Consider the following 25,577-nt stretch of genomic DNA (forward strand, 5'->3'; position numbering starts at 1 on the left):
TCAGCTACTACTCAGGAACTGAGTTCTACTCTCTGTGGAGGAACAGAGGAACTAGGAAGTGTCTGTGGAGGAGCACAGCAGAGAGGGGCTGCTCAGCCCACAGGCTGCTCTTTGGGGCACACCTGAAAAATTAAAGCTGGGGACAAGTAGAGAAGCTGAGCTTGCAAAAAGCAAAAAGCATTTCCAAGTACAACGTGCAGGACTTCCACCAAGTGTTTGAATCTTTTTTTGCCCATGGGCTTATTGTTGTTCATGTGATGTGGCTTTCTGTCTGATCTGTGGTCTTCTAACTATGTCTACCACTTCGCAATGTCATCTTCCACTCTTTGGAGGAAGAAGTTGGCAGATGCCTCTTACTTGCCTGAGTTTTGTCCTTTTGGGAAGATAAGGGAGGGAAATTGGCAGATTAGGATGTGTAATGCAGGCTTCCCTCTTTAGTGCTTTTTTTAAGACTGGTCCCAGTTCTTTCCTAAGTAAGTATTTTGTTATTATTTAACTGAGAAGACTGGAAATGAGGCCTTGACCAGCTAGAATTCCTCCTCCTCCTTCTGCTGCTGCAAAAAAAAAAGACCTTAGAAACCATCAGCAGGCCTCTAAAGATAGGCGATCTTCTCTGGTATCAAAGCTGTCAAATAAGCCTGTCTTTTTATTTCCAGGGCAAACATGACTTGTACAACCCTGGCTGAGGAAGCTCTTGAGCACCTTGTTCTGCTGCAATAGGACAGCAGATGGATAACCTTTCTTTTGCACCTCCCAGTCTGCACAACTGTCCAAGATGTGGTGGAGAGTGGAGCAATATGCCCACACAGAGTCTTCTAATACAGATGGCCTGTAAGTCAGGTTTCAGTGTACACCTCCTCAAAATCATATGGCTTTTGAGTGAGTCACATCAGCAACATTACTCTTCCCTTTGGATTTGACTCCTACATACACCACAGCTTCCTGCACAGTGATTGTTCATTTGCAAAAGGCATCAACATCATGATGTAGGGTCATGAAGAATCAAACTGGCAGGGTTTCTTTCAGTTGTGACAATCATACTTACTTGCATGGACCCTGTGGAGTGCATGAAGCATGCACTGTGTCTTTTTGAGTGGCTCTGTGCTTTTTCCATGTCTGATTACCCCTGATGCCCCCTCAAAATGCTCTAAAAAGCCCTGGAAGTTCACTTGCCACTACCGTTTGAAATAATCACAAGCTTTGTTTTGTTTTGTCTTGTCCTCTCTTTACCTACCTTCCCAGTTCTCTCTGACATTAAAACAAAAACTAGGTGGCAGCAGAGCAAAATTCTCACTTGACTTACTTATGCAGCATATATACAGTCATAATTATGTCAACCATTCAAGGAATTAAAGGGCAGATAGCAGCAATGCCATTAGGAAAAAACAGAATATTTCAATATTGTTGATATATTTAACATCAGCTTTAACCTTTATGTTAGTCGCAGAATGCCTTTCTTCTTTCCAGGAAGCCCTATTTTCATTCTCTGGAGCGATAAGGATGGTAAAACACTGGCTTGCCCAGAGAGGCGGTGGATGTGCCATCCCTGGAGACATTCAAGGCCAGGCTGGCTGTGGTTCTGAGCAACCTGATCTAATTGAAGATGTCTCTGCTCACTGCGGGGGAGTTGGACTAGATGGGCTTTGAAGGCCTCTTCCAATCCAAACTATTCTATGATGATAACGCACTACATGTAGAAAACGAGTCTATTTGGAACTGCAACATTTGTCAGCTGAGGGCTGAAGAGAGCAAGGTCCTGAGACTACAGTTACTGAAACACAAACATCTGAGTTGGAGTTGAGTAGGTATGCTTTGCTGAGAACATGTCAACTGAGAGAAGGAGCACAGAAATTAAACAAGATATAAAGCAGGAGTTCAAGACAGAAAAAGGTACGCCTCCTCAGCTCCAAGGGTTAGCTCAATCTTTTTATAACAGGATGATGTACAATCTGCCATTTGATTTAGCATTTCTTAGAAGGTTTCATGTTTTTTCTTTCCTGGGCTAGAATACTGTCTGCTCCATGTGGCAAAAGTAATCGTGTCATATGTGAACATCCTGGAAATAGAGTTTGAAGATTATTCAACAAAGACTCAGGTAACCGCAAAGGCTTGGGTAATTCATATTCAAAAATATTTAGTTTTCAGATGTTCATTATATGTGTTAAATTCTTGGTTACAAAAGGATTGTAACATACAACATCACAGTGACATATAATCAAGTTGCAACAGTGCAGTTTATTACAACTGTGTAAACAAAAATAGGTATTTCTTTAATGGCACTCTTCATGAACCGAATTCTGGCATACAGAATCTCAGCAGAAGGAAAAGGAAACATTTACAAAGAAAACAAAACCCCAAGTTGAACAGTACATGAGCCTGGCCAAAATGGCCCAATCTATGTTTCTTAAGAGAAAAAAAAATGTCCTTTGGAATTTTGCTTGCTTGCTTTTAAGTAAATTCAGTCTGATTTTTTTTTTCAAGGCATCAATCCAGCATGTGAAATATTTTTACTGTTATTGAATGATATGAACAAAGATCATGTGAATCTCTTAATCATGGCCATGTGAATACCTCCTGGTGTGGCATTATTAAAGGAGACAAGAGATGTTTTGGGAATGTTATTGTCTGTAGAGCATAACACATGCAGAAGACATTCCTTAGAAAGCAAAAATAAGTTATTGAGAAATAAAATCTATCAAAGATACTTCTTTGTGTGTAAATATCTAAGAGAAAAAATAGTGTCTTACTTTTCTGTAACAGAAGTAAACTAGTTGATTATGAGACAATGTACATACTGTAAACTGTAAGATGGGATTTGAACTTGAAACACACTCATCTCAAGTAGATTTTAAATATTAGCACCTAAAATGTAACCGGGGTTGAAACAATTTTAGTAGCTTTCAAGTCACACATTAGTTATGGCTTGCCTGATGGACACAATTTTGCCAGCAATGTTTTAGTGTTCCATGAGATTTTCTTAATAAAGAAACACAGGTCTGAATGCCACTACATTTTATATGCGTACCTTTCATACAGGAAGTTTTGCATATGTTCTATCTGCAGAGAGTAGGCCCCACAGTAGCAGGAGGTATAGATAGAACAAAGAAGCTACAGTTATTAAAAAACACTGGAAAACTGGGAGTATGTGATATAATTAGAAGCTGGTATCTTCAGTTTACAGAAAGCTATAAATTTGCTCACTTAAAAAAAAAACCATCCAACATGTGCTTACTCACATGCTGACACAGAGTTCATGCAAGCTATTAAAAAACAACTTATAAATGTTACCCTTCAGAAATTCTGCATATACTTCATCCTCAGCTAAACTGAAGCCCTTTCACAAACAACAGGGACCTAATGTGCAGATTGACTTGAGTAACATGTAATTGCTTCCTCTGTAATGAGAAGTGAACAGCAGTATCAAACAGGAAATTTCCTTGACTCGTGCTTCATTTCAAACAATGTCAAGTCCAAATCCAGGTTCACTTGTCATTAAGCAATAAGGCTACCTTTAAAAAAAAGAAAAAAGAAAAAAAGAAAAAAAGAAATTATTTTCGTGGAGGAAGGACATTTTCTTCATAATAGCCTGGATTTACTACATTTCCAGCTGGATCATATCTAGCCACCACAAACGTTGAGCCATCGCTAGCGGACGCTTTTCCGACTCCCATCTTTTTTGTGCTCTTCCAAACCATTGCTGTGAAGTGACCTGAAAAAAGAGAGAGAAACATAGGCATTCATTTTAGGTACTAAACCTGTAGCACTCCCTATAAACACAAGGAGTGGGGAAAGGAAGAACAATAAAAAAATTATTCTTTCCCTAACTGGAGAACAAGCTAAGAACATGAAAAAACCCTGCATCTAGCATTTGGACTTGAAAAGGCCTGATCTGATCTGATTCCTCACTACCATTCCCATTTCCATGTCCAAATAAGAATATCTTGTAGGAGAATCAAGAAAGAAGTAGTTTGATGAGTATCTAAGATTCAACAGACATCATGGTCTATACTCCCTGCAGTGTGAACAGCAGTTCTGACAGTGACTAATATTCATTTGCTTTAACCATTTCATGCTCCCCCATGTATCTGCATGTGCAACTGTTAAAAATAATACTGCTTTTGTGGCTTCTTCTGCCTAGTTGTAATAGCCACCCCTGCACTGTGCTGCTCCATCAGTTGTTCCCTCTAGGCATAGACAAATCCCATGGGTGAAAAGCATGATTTTCTTCGTCTGAAACAAGCTCAGGCGTATCTCTTGCTTGAGCATTATTCAAGGAACAATGTTCTTATGTTCATTACACACTGGATTGTCAATATGCAGCCAATGGCCTGTTCCTGATCTCCACATTACATCTGAAGTGATCTCTGTGATTGAAATGATATCATTTGGTAGAAGGCACATGTCAATGTAAACACCAGCATAGTACATTTAGTAAGAAACCTATATGATCTCAATTTAGTATTTTCTACAAATTAATTTGCCTTAAAAATAAGTTGCCTTTTAAAAACTTTGGAGTTGGAGGAAAACTACAGTATTAAAAAACCCACAAAATTTGCTTACTTCTTCATTTCTCAGTTTCCTTTTACCCTTCTGTTAGTTTCTAACATTTGAGGAAATGCAAAATTCTTTTAATCTCTATTCTTTTTCCTAAGAAAAGGAAGTAGATTCTTGAAAAATACCAAACAACTTGGCTCACCGATTTCTTAACACAAAAGCTGTTTTTTGAAGAGACAGTGCCCAGTCTGACCTTACCTGTCCCAGAAGAAAACCCTGGGTTTTGAAAGCTGTAATTTTTGATTTCATTGTACCATCTGTCAGCCACATCCTTTCCTGAAAGACAAAAGAAATCTGCTGTGGAATCATGATATAAGCACAGATACATACAGCCTGGCTAGGAAGATCATCTGTTAATAGCTGGCAAGAACTTCTAGAAACATGGAGAAACAGTCTTTTTACTGAAAAGAGTTTTTGAAATATAGGTAACAGGGTAGTACGTGTAACTTACCAAACTGTTACTGTTTTGCAATAGCTGTAGCTACTCAGTTATCATAGAATCATAGAATTACTGAAGTTGAAAAAGACCCATAAGATCATCAAGTCCAACCATTAACCTAACACTGTCAACTCCATCACTAAACCGTGTCCCCAGGTGCCACATCTACACGTCTTTTAAATACTTCCAGGGATGGTGACTCCACTACTTCCCCAGGCAGCCTGTTCCAATGCTGTGATCACAGTTGTGTAAGGTCTATGACTACAGCCAGTGATGTAGTTCTACATGTCTGTGGGTCTCTAAGGTTGATGTTTGCCAAAGAAATAATCCTTTCTTGTTTTCTGTTGAACAGTTTAGGAGATTGATAGAAAGGAGCAGATTCTGATAATCTGCAGTGGGTCCTGTGGAACAGGCAGCACAGAGGGCAGGAGCTCAGGTTAGAACTTATGAGATGCTGTGTACCAAAACTCAAATGTTGCTTCTTTTCCATTACTAGTTGCTAGGAAATTATTGTGTCAAACACTGGGGGGTGTGTGTGTGTGTGTGTGAAGGGAGCAGGTTTTTCCCTGAGCTATATCGATAATGAAATTTCTGCTTAGCATTCCAGGATGTGTATCACAAGGCCAGTTGACTTCATAGCAAGCTGCCAACGCTGTTAAGCCTACCGTCATGAAGTACGCTGGTCCCTGGTGGACTGCTGGCTGTAGAACAGCAATGACTCATGTTTGCTGCTATTTTGCAGCCAAAAGTCTTAAACTTGCACTATTCTAGAAGTCAGGCACTGCACTGACTTCTTTAAACTTCAGTTTCTTGTGAGCGCAGCCTGCTAAAAGGATAGTGGTGTTAGCCTGGCAAGCTGGCTGTCAGAGCTGCTGTTGGAAAGAAATTATTGAATGAAATGCCATCTCTTGAGAGACTTGTGGACTGGAAATACTGTGAACTTACCTACGCCACACTGCTTGTTAGGACTAGTGCTCTCTTAGTAGAGTCATCTTACATTTTCCACATAAAAAGGTAGGAAAATCTCTCTTGCTTCCTAAATTTCAGGAATAACAATGGGTTCCTTACTTCCTGCTTTCCCTGTGCCAAACAACAAACCCTGTACACCTGTTTTAAGGCTGACGTAGGTAACACAAATAAATATCTGTTCATTTGTCACTCATACTAAAGCTAAAATGAAGACTGAAAAAAGTGCAAAGAGCAATTTTTATGTAGTACAAGAGGAAAAGAAAAAGCATGAAGTAACCTCGCCCTCAAAAAAAAAAACCCAACCAAAAAAAAAACCCAAAAAAACCACCCTGAAACAACAAAACAAGCAGATTTTCCTGTTCCACTCTAGACCTTAAAACTATGAAGGATTTAGCACTGAATTACAGAATGGCTTGGGTCGGAAAGGACCTTAAAGAATATCCAGTTCCAACACCCCCCGCCATGGGCAGGAACACCTTCCACTAGACCAGGTTGCTCAAAGCCTCATCCAGCCTCGCCTTGAACAGTGCCAGGGATGAGGCAGCCACAGCTTCTCTGGGCAACCTGTGCCAGTGCCTCACCACCCTCACAATGAAGAATTCTTTCCTAATATCCAATTTAAATCTACCTTCTTTCAGTTTAAAGCCATCCACCCCTTGTCCTGTCACTTGAAAGAAGTCTCTCTTCAGCTTTCTTGTAGGCTCCCTTTGAGTATTGGAAGGCTGCTTGAAGGTCTGCTTCAGGCATGTTTGTGGGAAACTCAACGGCACACAAGCACAGAATGTGACTGCAGACACGTGTGCATTATGAAGCACATATACTTTATGTGTACAAGTGCTTAAGTGACCATACTATGTAAGTAGTATTTTCACAGACGTAGGACTGCATTCCCATTGCTACCAGCATGTCATTCCTTCTGTTAACCTACCAGTGTGGCATAAAGAGTAGGTCAAACAGAAGTCATCTCCCCTCTGCTTACTATACTTCTAAGAGGTGTACATAGGCTCCATGTGACAAGAACTTAAAATCTCCATACTGTAAATATTGCAGGACACGTGGAAGCTTTGACAAACACAGTCTCTCTTCTTCTTTTTTTCTTTTTGTGTTTTGGTTTTTTTTTGTTGTTGTTGTTGTTTTGTTTTGGTTTTTTTTTCAATTTAAATTCCATCCATCCTGTGAAAATTTGGTAACTTTCATCCAAGGGAGATGGCAATGGCATCAGGTAAGAACACCTCAATCCTGTACATGAACATCAGCTAGCACAGCTGGGTAGCATAATCTATAATGTGCTAATTCCCAGCCTTCATGTATGAAAGCTTGCAATTCTTTGCAGCCATGCAGTGAAAGTCTAGAAGCTGATACCTATATTCTGGTTTTCATGTGCAGGATCAGGTTATCATTACATGGCATTGCTGTCATCCTCCTTGAATTAAAAGAGTCATTACATCAGAGGTTGTGAGAAATTAAAGACTAACTTGGTCTCAGAAAAAGAGAAGGTGACCAAAGGACTAGGCAACTTCTGACAGACTAACAAACCATGCTAAAGAAGTGTCCTGGAAGTAAAGGGAATAAATACTATTTGTCATATGCCACAGAAGGTGAAGGGAAGTTACTACCACATGAGAAAACAGGCAGGTACCTAGTGATTAAACATGCTCTCTTTCCTCTGGAATACTTTCTTTCTGATGCTTTGCCCCTGAGGAGCAGTAAACAATGCAGTGATGGGACACAAGCCAAACCAGTGTTGAAAGCGATAGCTGAGTCATCGGGGATTAAGGAAAAACTCTGTTTTGAGCCCAGTGACCCCTGAGCTTCCAAGGAGAGAACAGCAGAAGGGTCAGCAGAGCACTGAGCCCACCTGATTGAGCAGAAACTTGCACCCTCAGACTTGGTGGTTCAGAGAACACAGTATTTAGATTTCAAATCATTATGGAGTAAGTGATGCAGTTACATCTAGTGTCAGCTTCCCTTGCATTTCAATGTATCATTGAAAACAGCTGCCACTCCCTCCCAAGCTACCCAAAACAGGGGCTGTTTGCTGTTCAAAATGCATTTCAATCAGAAGGAAAGAACACAGAAAAGAAAACTCACTCCCACCCCTCATTCCCAACTGTAGTAGAAACCACAGAAGTTTGTTTCTGTCAGAAAGCATGCAGATGTGTCCTACAGTCAGCACTGCAGCTTCTCTTCTGTTGCCTCACTTGCAGAACCAATTAGTATGCTGCTGGGGGGTTTTAAATACCCTTCCCATCTGCATTGCTGTAAACCACATCCATAGTTTCAACACTTTCTCTAAGGAAACACAGTTTGACTCCACCCCTACCCTAGCAATAGCTGTCTGATGACCTGCTCAGTTAGGGTTACTGAACATTCATTTCAGAACAGGCTGAATCTCACTCCAACGAATTTCATCAGTACCATGACTTACAGGACACATCTGCATCACATAAAAACTTGGTGCAGCAATCCTGAGTTAGTGTCCAATTATAGTTCTGCCCAAGACTAGGTCCAGAATCAGCACAGTGATTTTATTTACTTATCCAAGCTATCAGTTAGTAATGTGGCCACACTGACTGTGCCTCAGGTGGTCAGAGGACTGAATATATGAGGTCAGTCCATACATAGGACTAAAAGTCCTGGAGCAAAGTTCTGCTGATACCACTCTCTGAAGGGCAGGGAGACAATAAAGTGTCACTGCTGCAAACAGATGTCAGTACTCTTGCCTGGCCATGCTCTGCATCTCATCAGTTGTCCTGCTGTCTCATTAAATTCCATTTCTATTCTCTATTCACCTGGGTGAGAAGCTCTGTTCCGTGTGGATGGTGGGGTGTGTGTGAGTGCCAACAATCAGTATCAGACCAAGGGCTGGAGGGACCTTAGTGTCTGCAACTGGAGCACCGGTATGGGTGCTGAGTGTGTGAGCACTAGTGAAGCACAAGCTGGATCAGCTGGTGAGGAGGTGAAGTGGCCTGGGAGGAGTCATTAGATGTATGGCCACTGCAGGGACAAGGTGGGTCCTGGCCAACAGCCAGGGAGCTGTGTGTGCATGTGTGCAAGACGCACGGTACTGGCAACCAGAGTGGAACTGCAGCCTCAGGAGGTGATATGTTCAGGTACAAGCAACTGAGGAGACCAGGATCACATACTGGGCAGACTGAGTGTCTGACTTTAGCTGCTGTGGAGATCTACACTGGACTTTTATTTCTGTTAGCGATATACATATATATATATTTATATATATATAATTTAATGTTATAAAAATATAAATTATATCAATTTTTTAAAATCCATTGGTAGGAATAATGTATTTTAGTATCTATTATATTTTTTGTATATATATTCCGTTAACATACTTCATTGCGATCAGCCAAAAAGGGGAGCAGGCAGAGGCTGCTGATGCTGTTCATTTGAAAGTTGACTGCATCTGTTTGTGATTATCTATGTGGCCATCTGCATATATACACATGTACATGCTGTACATGTGTGCTTGTGTGTGAAAGCCTGGGAATACATTCTCAGCCTCGCTACTGGGAACACAAGTCTGCAGCAGCCCTACTACTGTATTCGGCTCCCTCTTACATTTAATTTCTCTGGGCCCAGCCTTATTGTTTCTCTTCATACCAAAGAATCCTTAAATCTCCAAGTAATCCCACTGAGTAAGTTGCTAAAAACATTCAAACAAAATCACATAGGACATATACCTGTGCAAGGACAGGCAGCACCATGGTGATCTGCTTAAAAACCTCGTACCCCCAATCTTAGAATTTTCCTCAACTGTTTTGCTAGCTTCTTTTATCACAACCTTTCTTCCACCAGTCTGAGGGGAAAGAACATAGAGGTAGATTTAATTTGCCTCAGAAATAAACTATGTCCTTAGATTGAAGTCCTAATGATAGTTTTAGGAAGTAATCCTCTCAGCATTCCACATGCAGGTCCTGATTTTATTCTACTTTATTTTATTTAACAGTACTGTATAAACCTGGTGTTATACAGCAAGAGATGCATCAAGGCAGGCACTTAGTTAAAGCATGCTCTTCCCGGGCTGGGGCAGAAGGTGTCTGTGCTGTTCTGCCCTCTAGTACTGACCTGTAGGCAGACCCAGGTTCCTCCCATAACAGATTTGGGTGTTAACATACAGTGAATTTCTCTTACAAACTCTCTGGAGTTCACAAGCCGCAGTGTTTTCACAAGCGGCATGGCACGTTCTTCACGACCACACCAGCCATCCCAAACAGAATTTAGTCATCCAGTGCTTGCCTTCAGCCTCCCAACAGATGAGAAATGCAATGAGATGATATCCTGAGAAGCCTGACATACTACAGCTGCCAAGGCAGGCTGTGGTCTCTCGCATTAGTGGCAGATGACAGCTCATTTGAGCACAAAGAGAAGTCTGCCATGGAGCTGTTCCTGCAGGACTGGAGGGAGGAAACAGCTGTCAGCTATTTCTTGGATTACAGGGATAAACATACTTCCAGCAACAGCTTTAGGCTATGTAACTCTCAAATCCTGAATACAATTCAAGGTATTCTTTAACTAGCAGAAGAGTCAAGCTAGAAGGCTTTTATGGTTGAAAGCTTAAAATCTTCTCTGAAACAAGAAATGTATCTTCTGGCATTATTACAGAACTCAGTAAGAGCCAAAATAAACAACAGCATCACTTTTTTTGAGAGAGAATACAGGGTATGCTAGAGGTTTATTGGCTTTTGCTTTATCTGGGAAAGAAACAGGAAAACACTGCCTGCCTTTGTTAAGCCCTTGAATGGATTCCTTAATACAAATTTCAGCCTCATTGAGCAGGGTACAAATTAACTATCCAAAGGGAACTATATGAGAAAAAGAGGAAGAATGAACCAGCTCCATAGAGATGGAGACTAAGGCCAGAGAACAGAATAACTTTCTTTGAAGAACAAGTTTTCTCATTCTGGCACTTTGAATGATCCTGCCACATAGGAAATGTAGAAGTGTTTTACAGAACAAAAGAGGATGTAGCTTAATTTTCTCAGCAAGACATTCAATCCTGTGGATAGAAAAATAGTAACGAAATTGCTCAGAACTGGAAAGTTAAGTATGGAAACAGTGCATTGAAGAAAACAAATGGGATACAGAGAAAGACAGGCATTATATAATTTATGGAAGAATGCATGTGTTTTGATTCCAGCTCTCTAAATGGGAATTCTGTGACTTTAACCTCGGGGGAAGGAGCACAGGCCATTAACACAAATAAGAAGGAAGAAGTAAGCTCAGTCAGTGAGTCATAGACACAAACTTTGCCGTACATCTGTGTTTTCCCATGCTGCTCTGAACCCTTGCTTCAGACTTTTGCAATGGACAGAATGCCAAATATGAGTAGATCAAATTGTATTTTTCCACCCCGGGTTTCTTTTTCAACATGAAAAAGTACCCACTAGGGGACTAGAGTTGGCACTTGTGGAGGAACCGAGCAGTGTCCCTGGGTCTGAACCTCACTTCCTAAGATTTCCAGGTCCTTCAGACAGAGGCTCCAGCCCACAGAAATGAGTTTTTGTCTCCCTGAGGCTGTGCTGGAAATTCCAGGGGTAGATGGGAACAAAGAAAGCAAGTGGTCACTTTTAATATATCCCACCTGCTGTCTCAGCAGGCTAAGGCATGAGCCCTGCGCAGTGGAGGAGGCAGGAGGGAAGAACCTGCTGAACATCACTCCAACTCAAAGCTCACCACAGGCTGTTGGCCTGGCCAAAATTCAGCTCCTCGGGCATCCAAATCAAAGGCTGCCAGTTACATGTTCCATTTATGATCAGAAAATATACGGAGCATTTTTGTCTTCAAAAATGAAGGCATGGAAAAGGGCTCAAAGCCTGTTTTGCTGACAGACCAGAAGAGACTAGATATCTGACACATTAACCTCTGTCACTTTGGTGTCCATACTCCCATTTTGCCCATACAAACAGGAACTGCTACATAGCATGCAGTGGCCATTTTTCAACCTTCCGTCAGCCTTCTCTTTGCTGGGACAAACTAAGGATAAAGGTGAAGTATGTGGCATTGACAATTTCTTTCTCTCTTCGCATGCACATACAAGTAGCACTCAAGACAGCTCCACAGTGGGGACATATGGAGCAGCCTAGCTGCTAAGTCCTATCTCCAAAAGGACACAGCACACTACCACAGTCCCTTATCTTCTCTGTGCCTACATGTGCTTCTTGCTGACAGTTTATGTAGGTGACTGCAAACCACCATCCTGTCGCCAGGGACCCTAGGCTGGGTTGGACTGCAACGGATGCCTTTTTGAAGCAGAGGAAACAGCAGTACTCTTGCAACTAGATGCTCTGAGCCCAAAGTACATGAGAAAAAACATTTATTCAGTGTCTCTGTGACAACAAGAGTAGAAACCTTACCTGGTTGGTCATAGGATGCCCACGCTAGGTTTTCTCCACATTTTCCATTAGCAGACTCAGAGCTGTGTTTGAGGACCCTTGTGGTAGCCAGTTCTTCTGCATACCTAGCAAAGGAATCCATATATTGAGCCGTGGAACACAGCCACGGCAAGCAGAGAGAAGGAGGAGGAGGGAGAGGATGAGATGCAAGCAAGGAGTTTTGCTGGAAGATGATCTTAAAGTCCTTTCCAATCCTAGCTATTCTATGATTCTATGACAGTTTGTTACTCAACTGTAAAGCCCTGAAGCCAGGGATGCTTTAAACCTACGTAGATCTAGGAATTAGGCAAAGGGAAAACCCAGAGGCCATTTTTCTTGTCTTTCATGAGCATCCGTGTCACTGCTGAAAAGGGCCTAGAAGAAATCAAAGGGCAGATCTCCCCCACTATATTCTTCCCTGCACCTGGAAATCCACTGGCCATTCTTGGCTGCAGTGTTGGTGGAAAGGGAAGTACCTGCAGCAATTGCTACAGGTGTCACCTCCTGACATTTCTAGGCCACTCACAGGAGTAACTTAAATGTTCCCAGTGAGTAAGAAAAAAGACTGAAGTGGGGATTCAGCCAAAGCAATTGTAAAAACCCCCTACATTTACAAATGAAGTCAGATGCAAAGCAAGAGCAATGTGCCAGGCGACAGTACAGAAGAGAAGGGGACCACATGGAGCATCTGAGGCAACAACTGTGTACACCAACACAGGGATAAGCAGCACTGTTTTTTATAGAACCTGTGTGAGAGCGTGGGATGTATTTTATTGTCTCACAACAGGGTTAAAAAGAATATCTGTGTAAAACAATTATTCTGTTTATTCAACATTGGAAAGGCTTCAGTACAGAGACAGTGAAATTGGAAAGACCATTTGTTATTTCTCACGGTACAAGAAATAGGAGGCAACACATGGAATCTTCAGGTCATAGATTTAAAAGTGAAGTAAGACAAAGTGCTTTTCCCACACTGTGCATTAGAAGTCGTTGCCACAGGACAATGTAGACACCAAAGCATGTGTGAGTTTGGAAAAGAGCTAGACAAATTTACAGTGTGTGTATGTGGGGAGTAATCTTCAAGGCTTATTAAATAACAGCAACAAAAAATGAGGATACAACCCTCTGCTTAGGAAAACCATAATTTACAGTATAAATCTGTAATTTCCAGGAGAAGATAATGCAGAAAGGATCACCACATTTATTTTGTCCTGCCACTCCTTCCCTAATCGTGAATTACTGGCATCTGCCAGAGACAGGAAATTTGTCCAGCTGAACATTTTGGCCGAAGCTAGTACTTCAGACACTGGGTTCTTATTTCCTTCTGTCCTAATTATTCTACCAAAACAACAAACAAAAAAGTAATTAGTTAGCTCTATTAGTCTGGATGAATGTAAACTCGTCACTTGTCAGTCTGCTAGATCCTGGACTAGAGGATCCCTAACTGCTCCTTCATGCCCTGTATCGCTACAGTCCTGTAATTTTTCTCTTCAAGGATTCCCACATCCCAAGCAAAGGCAAAACTGGAACAAAGTACACATTGCACACAGATAAAGTTGCCAAGGGCTTGAGACAAAGAGTGATTAATTCAATCTATCTCAGGCAGTTAAAAGCATGAGGTCTACATCTGAGATCACCACCCTATGCTTCATTACAGTCAGAGATAAATCTGCTGAGGATGACTCATCTCATGCTAAAGTGGAGATCCAATATTCAGTTCATGTAACCTGTCGTAATTATTGGAACTGAAAATAGTAAGAAACAGACCATTTTCAGCACAGAGAAGCACAGAAAAGTACCCAGATATATACCAAATGCATAGCAACAGAGATGTCAAATATACATACAGAAAAAGGTAAAGTTCTTTGAATTTAACATTATGCAAAATCTGTCTTGACAAATATGACATCTCTTGTATTTCATGTCTTATATTCAGATCAACCATCTGGTTCTTGCTATCAACCAGTTTCATCAGTCTCTGAATATGTGTCATTGCACAACCAACCAAAGGTTTACTACTGCTATTCACCACAGTTGGGAAAGTCAGCAGAGACCAGAGGGGACTGAGGAATTCCAGAAGGATCTAAAAATACCCAGCAAGGGCAATAGAACACTTAGAGATAAATTTGGAGCAATGCATATTTGACAGAATAATCTGAACTATTCATAAAAGTTGAGTTGTTCCAAGCAACTGTAGCACTTTGGAGACACAACAAGTGTTATTGACAAGTCAATGAAATTTCTTCCTCCTGAGGCACCATGTAAAACAGAAACAAAACAGCCCTTTGAAGAGCAGAAGGAAAACCCCAGCAGATTACAAAGGTATGTGGATGAGTCATTGGCATTCCAGTTCTTAGAAATATTATATCCACTTATCATGGTGTCTCAAGAAAAAATGATGGGAAAAAAATCAAGACAGAAACAGATTTTGCTTGGTGCCAGAGGGCATGTGCACATTGTACAGCACCACACCTGGCAGAGATCTCTGGTTTAGGAGTGCAGGACCTGGTGCATCTGTGTGACAGTGCAGCACCATGCTGGGACAGTAAATCAGGTACCAGAAAGGCTACAGCCTCTCTGGCTCCCAGCCAGCCAGCACAGAGAAGTCTGCATGGTTATGGTAGAAAGCCTCATGTCTACAGGGATCAAACTGGCCACTACTTTGCCACTGTGGAAGGACATTTATTTTCTGAATCAGCATTCTCCTTCAGGTATCTCCTTTGTACTGTGAGGCTCAGCCTGAAAAAGAAGATTTTCAAATCTACTTTGAAACAGGTTGCTGTAAAAGGAAAGGAAATTACCTGCTTGCATCTGCAGCAAAAGGGATAAGAAGTACTGGATTCAAATTTCTGTAAGGAAGACTTAAGTCAGACAGCATAAAGATAGCTGTACATTAGACTGACAAGAAGCTGTGCAGTCTTCATCACTGGAGAAGAGGTAAAATGTGTCCCTCCTGACAGAGTAAAGAACAACATATACTGATTTTGCTTTTGAGGCAAGGAGATAGACAGTATCATCTGAAGTTACTTCTTTCTCATTCCATTGATCTCAGACCAGTTATCATTCTGTAGCATGAAAAAGTTCTTTTCTCTCTATTTTGACAGCAGTGGTTATTGTCCTGCAGATGACAATCCATCATCTGACAGAGGTGGTGGTGAAGCATGTTTTAGGCAACTACCGTCTGCAGAGGAGACACATCAGTGTAGACAGACGCAGCCCATGCCTGGAAAAGGGTGCAAGCCAGATTTATACAGTTGTAACCACAGAAGTGTCCATGTGACCAGCTGGTGCTATGTGATGAAAAAAGGAGAAAGAAAGCACAAAAAGAGTTGGGTAGGGAGACAGAAAGAGTGGAGTCCCCCACTCTCCACCCAGTAAGTCTTCATTGAATATCAGCATGTCAAAACACAAATACTTCTGCAGTATACACAGTCAAACCTAATAGATAAAAGTGTAACAAATCTCATTAGAGAAAACAAAGGACTGAACTCACTGCTGGGCTCCTCTGTTTAACTTCTTGCAGAGTTTTAATGGAGGAACTCCGTGTTTCTTCCTGTAGTCATTGTGTGCCTTCAAGACTTCTTCAGCAAATTGTTTGGAAGCTGAAATCACATAAAAAAATTGGAAAGGCCTGTCAAACACAGACATTAGTGAGGACAGAAAAAACATACCCTATAGTTAAGATGCTAGTGCAGGCTGGACTGAAGAAAGAAGAATACCACCCTCATTACCTGTGAGTAGGATGAAACTGATGTTAACACCTCCCAGCCATGAACTAACTCCCACTGGGATGGTACAAACTCGCTGAAAGTTAAAGAATAATGGGAACCTTATTCTTTTACTCAATAGCAAGAGGATTTAAGGTTAGTTTGACTGACTTTCATTTTAAGATATCAGTTCATTGCACCACGACTGCAAAGTCTCAGCGTAAGTGACTTACAGGTCCTTTGATAAAATGCACTAAAAATGTGTATTATTGTCACTGTATGCAAGAATTTTCTGTATTAGTCAAAACACCATCTAAAGAAAATGAAGCTACTAAAATGTTTAGAATTATACAAGTACTCTGAAACATGCACTATTCTTTTTATTCATTACATAGAACAAATTCATAGAAATCTCAAAATGCACCTTTATTTGGCTCAAGACAAATAATTGCTCACAAACAACAAGTGGTAAGGAAAGAAATGACTGCTGGGGACGGGTTTATTCCCCTGTACTACAGTGTGTTCAGTAAATATCTGAATTCCAAAGTTACGGCAAGGCTCTCAAAGAGTTCTTGTTTGTACCTTGGTAAACTCGAGACTTTCAGCAGTGCAAGGCGGAGGACACGCAACCTGTCACAGTGCAATGCACTTTGACAGCAATCTTACGTTACCTCCTCTTATGACTTTGCTGATTTTCCCCAAGATTCAGAGGAAAAGAAAAAAAACCCCAAAATAATCTGTCATTGGCCACCCTCTGGAATTTGCTGAGAAATCTGGAACCTGAAACTGAGTTTTGAGAGAACAGTTAGAGAGGTATACATAGCATCTTCAAAACAGTTTTCACTTTGTCTTGCTGAAGCTTCTGAACAGGCCAAGACATCTTGACTAGAGTTTCCTGTTATTAACCTTAAGTTTCTCAACTTCCTCTCACTATTCAATCCTAACAACTATTATCAATCATTCTCTTTTATTAGTGTGTGCACTATTCTGCTGTTTCTAATATGCATTTCCCCCACACAGAGCTGTCAGTTTGCACATACTGCTCTTGTGTCTTTTTCCTAAGGTCATTACTCAACCCATGGTCCTGCTTTAAGCTGTTCTTAACGTTCTCTCCAGTTTCCCCAATAGCTTCAGGATAACAAAGCAGCTGTATTCTTAATATCCAATGCACACAGAAAACCACTGCTGTTTCATGCAGTACCTTGAGCATTTTGAAGCAGTCTGAAGTTGCGTTCATCTTTTCCAAACACCAAAGGGCCATTGTGAACATACATCTAAAATATTCTCCATCAACATGCTTTCAGGCTCAAGTTTTTTGGTATAAGACTGTTGGCATAAGACAGCAACATGAACCCTGCTGAGTGAGATGAGATCTGCCCACCACCTTCCTCCTTTTAGGTTTTCCTTCAACTTAGTGTGTCACAAGTTACATGTCATCAAACTAAACAAACGCCTCCATTCTGGTGCTTAAGCACCCACACACCCTTTTGCTAATAAGCCTGTCCCATCACTCTTATTGCCATTGCCCACAGCTCACCAATTCTATCACTCATCTGCTGCATCACATGGGGTCATGGCTTGTTTCTAAGGCGCCCAATTCACTGAGGCAGGGGTCCATGCTTCCAGCAGGGGAATTTTAAGACAGACTGCAAATCAAAGAAGTTGCAATACATAGCTTTGGAAGTTGCATCAGATACTCCAGGATGCATTTTGCTGGTGCACAAGACCATCTTAAAGCTTCTGGTTGTTACCACCTAGACTTAATAACTCATCCACTCAGCATTAAATGTGACCTGCAAGTGTGAAAGTTTCTATTAAAGTTATTTGCTCTCAGTGACACGAACAAATTGAAATTCTAAAAACAAGATTAAGTTGACTGAAACACAGGCTTTGTTCATCCATGCACAGAAGTATTGCACAGTCCAGCTCTGTACTAACATTTTGACTTATAAAGACCAACAAGGCATGGACAAAACTGAGTTCCTTCTAGCCACGGCAGGCACTGCTATGCTGTCCCTACAGAACCTCCATCCTCTCCTTCCCTCAAAAGCGGCTTCTATAGAAACTTATCTACCATGACTCAGGCTCATGTGCTAACCGCCTCCCTCTGCATGGCTTCTCCAGTGCACGCTGATGTGTGACGAGGGACGACCCAGCCACCAGATGTATTTCAGATTAGTTTTGGAAGGCATGTTAAGTTTTTCCATTTTACCAATATTCCATACACTGAGAAGCCAGACTTTAAAAGTGATAGCTAACAGGAGCTTTCAGGCTCCCACCCAAACGGGAACAGCTTCCCAAACAGCTTAAGAGACGTACATTTTTCCCTTCATGTAGGCTGCTTAAGCTGCTAGAAGAAATTATTTCTTACTGCCAGGAAGTCAGGTTTGGTCATGAATCATTACACAGCTTAGTAAGTGAAACAACTAAAGGTGTTAGATACAGTTGCTTGCTCCTCATTATTCAACTTTTTACCTCTATTTTGGATTCTTCTGAAACATTGATAATGCCATCAGAGATAACGACAGCATGTGACAACACATTTCAAGATTGTGGTGTGGTACAGAACACACCTTACAGTTCTTACAGGTTTGGATTTTCAGTTTCATTGATCAACTTTGTGTGACCATGGAAAAGTAAGCAGAAGCATGTAGGTTGCCTTGTCCAAATAGATTTGTTTTTCTGAGTATACTATTTCTCCATTCTCTTACTGTCTCTAAACAGTGCCAACCTACTCGGTCTTTCTCAGGTGAACAGCATTTCGTGCCTGAATCTTCCCTGCCTCTTCGGCTCTTCCTGCCTCTTCTCCTGTCCTCTCCTGCTCTGTTCTTCTCTTAGTTTGGACATCAAAACAGAAGCAAGTTATCTGAACATGTTTTCCACAAAAAGGATGCTGCTCTGCATCACCTTTGAAGCTATCAACCAGACACACTCTGCTGGTCTTGCAGAGTTGCAAAATGATGTGAGAAAGAGTAACAGTAAAATATTCCACAAAACACAAAACCTCTCTACCCAATACCTACACAACAGAAATACATAATGTAGACCTTATGTCAGCACTCCGATGCACAACATTATACCAGGTATCCACTTTACTAACAAAAAAGGCATACATTTTTATGGCTAAGGATCCACCCCAGTGATTCAAGAAAGAGAACAGTATCAATTTATCGAAGTATCATTGTCTTCTTAGTGCTCTCTGTCTTATTGTTTATGGATTAATCTTCACTGGTAATTTTGTACTTCCCATACATACTAAGCTTTTCTATTTAGGCTTCAGATAATTAACAAGAGGGAGTTGGGGTTGTCCAGCCTGGAGAAGAGGAGGCTCCGGGGAGACCTTTCAATACTTATAAGAAAAATGGAAATGGACCTTTTAGCAGAGCCTGTAGTGATAAGACAAAGAGGAATAGTTTTAAACTAAGAGAAGGTAGAGTCAGAGAGGGTGTAAGGAAAGTTTTTTATGAAGAAGGTGGTAAAACACTGGCACAGGTTGCCCAGAGAGTCTGTAGATGCCACATCCCTGGAAACATTCAAGGTCAGTTGGATGGGGCTTTGAGCAACGTGATCTAGATGAAGATGTCTCTGCTCACTGCAAGGGAGTTGGACTGGATGACCTTTAAAGGTCCCTTTCAACCCAAACTATTCTGAATCTATGAGTCTATGAAATGGACTCATATAGAATCGTACACAAAAGCGTACCATTATGTCCATTTCAATCCCTGTTTGAACCTTGACAACTTTTCACCCAATGTGGGCATTACAGGTAAATGGAGATAACGACCCCACCTTTCAATTCTGCCCCAAAATAAATAATTACAAATTTGCTTGTATAATGGCTAGAGCAACGTATCTGAAGCAAGCTGCAAAATACACTTCAAGGGACCCACCCTGTTGGAAAGAGGTAAATGAAAAAACCTGATACCTGATACCATCAGCCTTGGCAATGTGACTCATATTAACCAGGACATGGGTCCTGCATGTTACTTCCACACTCTTTCCTGCCCAGAACCCAGACAGAAAGAAGCCAAGCACCAGAATACATGGAGAGGACAAAAATGCAAAGCGGACAGAAAACACATTAAAAGGTAACCGGGTATCCATTTAAACACTGAGTGTAACTCTGCTTTAATACTGAAATCCCTGCATCTCCCTTGACTCTGCAGAATTTCTCTACCCTAGCCTGACAGCAGAAATGGGGTGTGGAATAAGAATGCAGCAACTTTTAATATGGCCAACAGGTTTGGGGAAAAAATTAAAATAGAAAAGATCATTGAAGGCTTTAGGGAACTGCAAAGTAATTATATCATGAAGTCTTTTATTACTGCCCCATATAATTGAAGCTACCTCTGTTCTGACAAACTTCTCAAAGCATATTAAGAGGCTGGAAACAAACAAAATTCTTGAGGTAAAGGCATCCCAGCTTCTAATTGACGACATTTTCATCTTGACCTAAAGAGACCTGACACACTTATTATTAATAAACTTTATCCTCACCTGAAATGTAATTCCCTGGAAGCTAGCCCTGGCTGAACCTTTCACACTGAGAATAATGTTCCTTCAAGGGAGAAGTGATGGATATTTAGTTGATATAAGAAATGTTAAGGAGACAATTATGCCTCCAGTGCATTTTGACTCAGCACTTGGGTTTGAAGTTACAAACACTCCAGGATGGTCCTACACTGGCTGGCCTCTCCAATGCCCCAGGGAGTGAATATTCCATGTTTCTTTCTCCATGTTTTTGACTGCACTTTTGTACTCCCCATTTGGGACAGTAATGTCTTCAAAGACTGTCTTTTAATGTTATTCCTAAATACACCATTTGGGAGCATGGATCTGACACTCCATGAATCACTTCCAGTCATAAAAACTGACCTCCTTCAGTGCTAAACTCCCCTGTTCTCTAACGAAACTGGCTGATTGCTTGGAAACATACAGAAGAAATGAAATCATATATGCATCCTGGAGGGAAGGAAAGGTAAAATGCTACTATATTCAGAAAGCATTATATCTTGGGTGGGATTTGTCTTTTTTCACACCTTTGAAGGAAGAATTCAATAAAGGGGCAACATCTCCATCCCATATAATAGGTATTTATGGGAGATATCATAACTGTTGGTGTGCTATTTCTCTTCCAACCTGAACTGTTCTATAACCCTATTCAAAGTTAGAAGAAAAAGTACTGCTTATGGGAATGAAAGGAATTGGGGGTTATAATTAGTCATGAGTTTGAATGGGAGTAGTTTCCTGGAACGTCCTTGTGTTTATCAGGCTGCTCAAAATAGCTTTCTCTTCAGCTCAGGAGATCCCTCTTCAGGGGGGAGATTCTCTGATGTCTTTCAGCATTCAGTTTTGCCTGAACTTTTCTTACACAGCTACTTATTGCTGGGGTGAGTAAGATGTCCAAGTTAACTGCATCTGATGGGCAAAGTCCCCACTCATTTTATTTTCTGGCCTTCTGCTTAGTAACCTTGCACTACCTGTGCCATATGACACAACACACTACTTTCACCCATACCCAATTTGAGGCATATTGCCTGAGAATATGAAGCCGCCAGTGTAATAATGTTTCAATGACATTAGTCATGTCACTATTTGATTGCAAATCCTATTCTTGCTATAATAGACAGTGTTGATTACTTCCTCACTTAAGGCCTTTTATAAACTGTTAGGCAATTGACTGCCCTGATTAAAAAGGAACACCTGGTAGACTGGAAACTGCACAGCTCTGAGAGGCAGCAGAGATTTCTGTGTATAAGCATTTAAAAAAACCCCAGGCAACACTAATCAGCAGCCTGGAGCACTGACAGAACGAAGCCTTGTGTTCTTAAATCGAATTGTCACACAATTCCTAGGGTACATACAATTCCTGGGGTACGTACACTTCAAAATACACAGCTACAAGTTACCTAAGTTAGAACTGACCACACTACACAGAAGAAGAAAGTGAAGCAATCTTCTCCATTTCTTCTCTTCCTCCTTCCCAACATCATATCTGCTTAGAGTTTCTAATTATAGTAATTTATGAAGAAAATAAGGTACAACAGTACTCACTAATGAGCAGTACCAGAAATCAGAACTTCCCTACTACCAAATCTGAGCTTTAGTCATTAGGTTGTGATTCCTCCTGTTTGCATGACAGCAGCATAATAATACACTCTTCACCAAGTAACAGCTCTTCGAGGTCATTTGGTGTCTGGTGTGAATTAAACTCTTTGCAAAATTAAGATTTTTGCGAAGAAGAACCGAAGAAAGGTAGAACTACCCCACATCTCCTGGGTTATGCTCTGCCATTTTATACCTCTACCATTTATGTTTTACCATTGTTTGGGGTAGTCATACCTGAACTAGCTTTCAATTCATTAGCTCAAATACCCTCCCACCTTGCTTTTCTGCCAAGGACATCCAAGCTAACTGGGGCAATGTTTATTTATGCACATACCAGAGTCATGAAAATATGACCATGTACATTTCTTATGCTTGCTGATGTGTAAACTCACCTATCCAGTAGGCCAGACAAGGCAGGGAGACACAGAAAGATTTCTTTACCGATATTTACTAACAATTACGTCATCTCATTCTGATCCCCCTGCCCAATATGTTAAAACCCAGAAAGTCAATGCAATACCTACAACACTGTGTCATGGACATCCCCTCTTGTGACCTGCCACTGGAGTAGTTCAGGGCAATATACTCCACACAGTGGTAACTCCTCATACAGTGGAGCTATAGAAGATATAGGAGCTATTAAAGTCTGAACATCAGGAAACACTTTTTCACTGTGAGGGTGATAGAGCACTGGCACAGGTTGCCCAGGGAGGCTGTGGACTCTCCATCCTTGGAGATATTCAAAAGCCATCTGGACATAGTCCTGGGCAATCAGCTCTAGGTGGCCCTGATTGAGCAGGGGAGGTAGACCAGACAACCTCCAGATGTCCCTTCCAACTTGAACCCTTCTGTGATTCTAAGATGAAAGATTTGTTTTAGTAATGGGTCTTCATAAGGGAAAGTTCAAGAACGGATTATTCCCTACCACAGTTCACCCCAAATCACTTTCTGAGGATCACTTATTAAGTGCCCAACACCTACCAATGGCCTGCAGAATTTACAAGTGTGACAAACACACACATAGGATACAAGTAAGCATGTATTCAATAATTTCTTAAACATCTGTCTATCACAAACTATCATCAGAGCTGTCTCATGGAAAACAGTTCCTTGTGCCCTGCGTTTAAATTTACAACAGAGATTGGAGACTTCAGCAACATGCAACCACACCATTTCAGCTTAGTGACACACAGGTATATGTGCAGGGACAGCCCACACAATCTGTGTTAGAAAATAGCTCTCAAACACCTCTCCTACGACGGTGGCATGGCAAAGCTTCAGGAGGACAATTAACTCACCATTTCATACAGCTCTGCAATGGTCATGCTTAAAGATCATGCTTTGCTTGGAGACCAGGTAAAGACCACATGACTTCTGTTCAAAGCAGAGATTCGCTCTGGTAACTCAGTTCAGTCAACTTTAAATGACAGTAAATAATGTTTGTGGTGGCCGTAAATAGGCCCCCGTTTTCTTCCTCCACTACTACCATCTCTCCTACTTGCTTGCACAGGTGCCAGAGGGGTTGGCTACCTGCCTGGTCCCCCTCCACAGGGCCACCCAGCCCACATCTGGCAGAGCTGCTATCAGACCTTCAAAAACCAGGCAGAACATGGTTACATCTGCCTCCAAAAACATAACATAGATATGCTTCAGCTAATCTTTCAGAGAACAGCACGGCCTCTACCAAAATAGTGATCTGAAATAGCCTTCTGGCCTGATGAGATATGTAATAAACAACAAAGCACTTGCAATTAAGAGTCTTACTTCCCCTTTCTTTTTGTTCTTGCATACACAGCAGCAACTGAGGCAAATTCAAATCTAGGCAAGATAGACACTACCAACTGTACTGATAGAGAACTAAGGGTTTGAGTGGTTCCAGTAATAAAAGCTTTCTTCATGCTTAATTTTTCTTTTGAGAGAGATTTCTTGGAGGATTCAGAAAGGAAAGTTGATGCTTTTTGATGTGCAACTCTATGGCATGGGAAACCTTGAGTGGTATCTCCTTTACTACAGACCATCACATTCCATCTTACTCTTTGTGAGCTCTTCATACTTGTTTTGGTATGCATCTGCCTTGAGCATATACCAAGTAATCGATGTCTTCTATGCACAAAAACAGGTCAAGTGTGGGGTTTTTAATGGAATTAACTTGATTTTTGAAAGGCCTTTTTCCCGCCACACCAGTAAGTTGTACTGATGACAGTTCTGCAAATGCCCCACTGTTACCAAACAAATGCTTGGTTGCTATCAGCTTAGACTAATTCATTTCCTCTATCCCCACTGGACCTGTAAAACCAGCCAGCATGAAACGCCTTGTCATTTTGGCAGCTTGAGAGTATTGCCTGTCTCAGAAAGCAAACAGGTCACTTCTCTAATATGCTTGTACTTTTGCTATGAGCTGCTACAGCTGTCTCCTACTGAGATGCTAAAGTACAAGTCTGCACTTCAGATCAGCTGAAGGTGCAGCCCGCTCCACAGAAAACAGCTCTCTTTACTGTGGTCCAAAGGTGCCTCTGAAGAGTTAAAAACCAGCACATGCTTCTAAGGAAGATTAAAACCAGCATGGAAATCTGTACCAAGTTTGGTTCCTGTCTCTTTCCTTTTCGCCAAACCCTTTCTCAGTCCTTATTTTTGTACTGACTCAACAGCAGCACAGTGGGAAACTCCCAGCCCTTTCTCTGGAGTCCCACCCACATTTGCAAAAGTGGGAAAAGAAAAAGCAAAGCAAATAGTGTAAAAAGATAGCCAATTTTTACTGAACCCATCCCTGTCTTTGTCTGATAGCGTCTGCACCCAGAAACAGGGCGAGTTCCCTGCTGTAACCTCCAGCTGGTTTTCAGGGAGCAAGCAGCAGGAAGTGAAGAAGTGAGACTTTTAGCAGCCCTTTTCTGCCACATCCCAGCCTTCTTGGAGACTCCCGCCACGCAGCAGAAATCCCCGCGCTCCAGAGCGGAGGAGTGGAGCTGGCAGGCAGCTGCTTCCCCAGCATCACCCGCAGCTGCTCACATAGATATCCCCTCTGGGGTGAAGGCTGCCACAGGACCCCGGCCTCCCACTGAGCACAGCTGCAGGGGGGTCACAGCCCTACCAACACGGTGCTCTCAGCAACAGCACAACAAAGAGCAGCCAGCTCACCATCGCCTCATTTCCTGCAGAAAATACTTGTCCAAGTCTTTTCCATTAGGCCTCTCAGGGATCTGCAAGGAGGGAAGCCACTAATCCAAATGCTGTCCGAAAACAGAAGAACAGGGGGAAGGCAGAGGAGGTCCCCTTGTCTGGCTAAGTGTTTGCAGGAGTTACAGACATGGAAGGCATTTTTCTAAACCTGCTGATGAAGTTTCAGTATGAATGTGGTTTCAGCAGCAGGCAGCTTCCAACGAAGAAAGCTGAGTCAGAGGTACCAATGTC

The 25,577-nt window shown here is 41.6% G+C and overlaps 1 protein-coding gene across 5 annotated transcripts in view; it reads right to left on the reverse strand.

The window, feature by feature from the left end:
* Positions 1 to 2,215: 2,215 nt before the first annotated feature.
* The window catches only part of GLIPR2 (GLI pathogenesis related 2), a 38,009-nt gene continuing 14,647 nt past the window's right edge, over positions 2,216 to 25,577 (reverse strand). For 4 of the 5 annotated variants that reach the window (XM_080610606.1, XM_080610609.1, XM_080610610.1 and 1 more), the window contains 4 exons: positions 15,848 to 15,956; positions 12,337 to 12,440; positions 4,753 to 4,848; positions 2,216 to 3,709 (listed from right to left, as the gene is read on the reverse strand). In XM_080610606.1, the coding sequence (XP_080466732.1) occupies positions 3,549 to 3,709; positions 4,753 to 4,848; positions 12,337 to 12,440; positions 15,848 to 15,956 (470 nt within the window). In that variant the 3' untranslated portion in view covers positions 2,216 to 3,548. The remainder of the gene's footprint in view (positions 3,710 to 4,752; positions 4,849 to 12,336; positions 12,441 to 15,847; positions 15,957 to 25,577) is intronic. The other variant, XM_080610607.1, reaches the window with a different exon arrangement.

The sequence above is a fragment of the Psittacula echo genome (genome assembly GCF_963264785.1).
Source record: "Psittacula echo genome assembly, chromosome: 2".
Lineage (NCBI taxonomy): Eukaryota > Metazoa > Chordata > Aves > Psittaciformes > Psittacidae > Psittacula > Psittacula echo.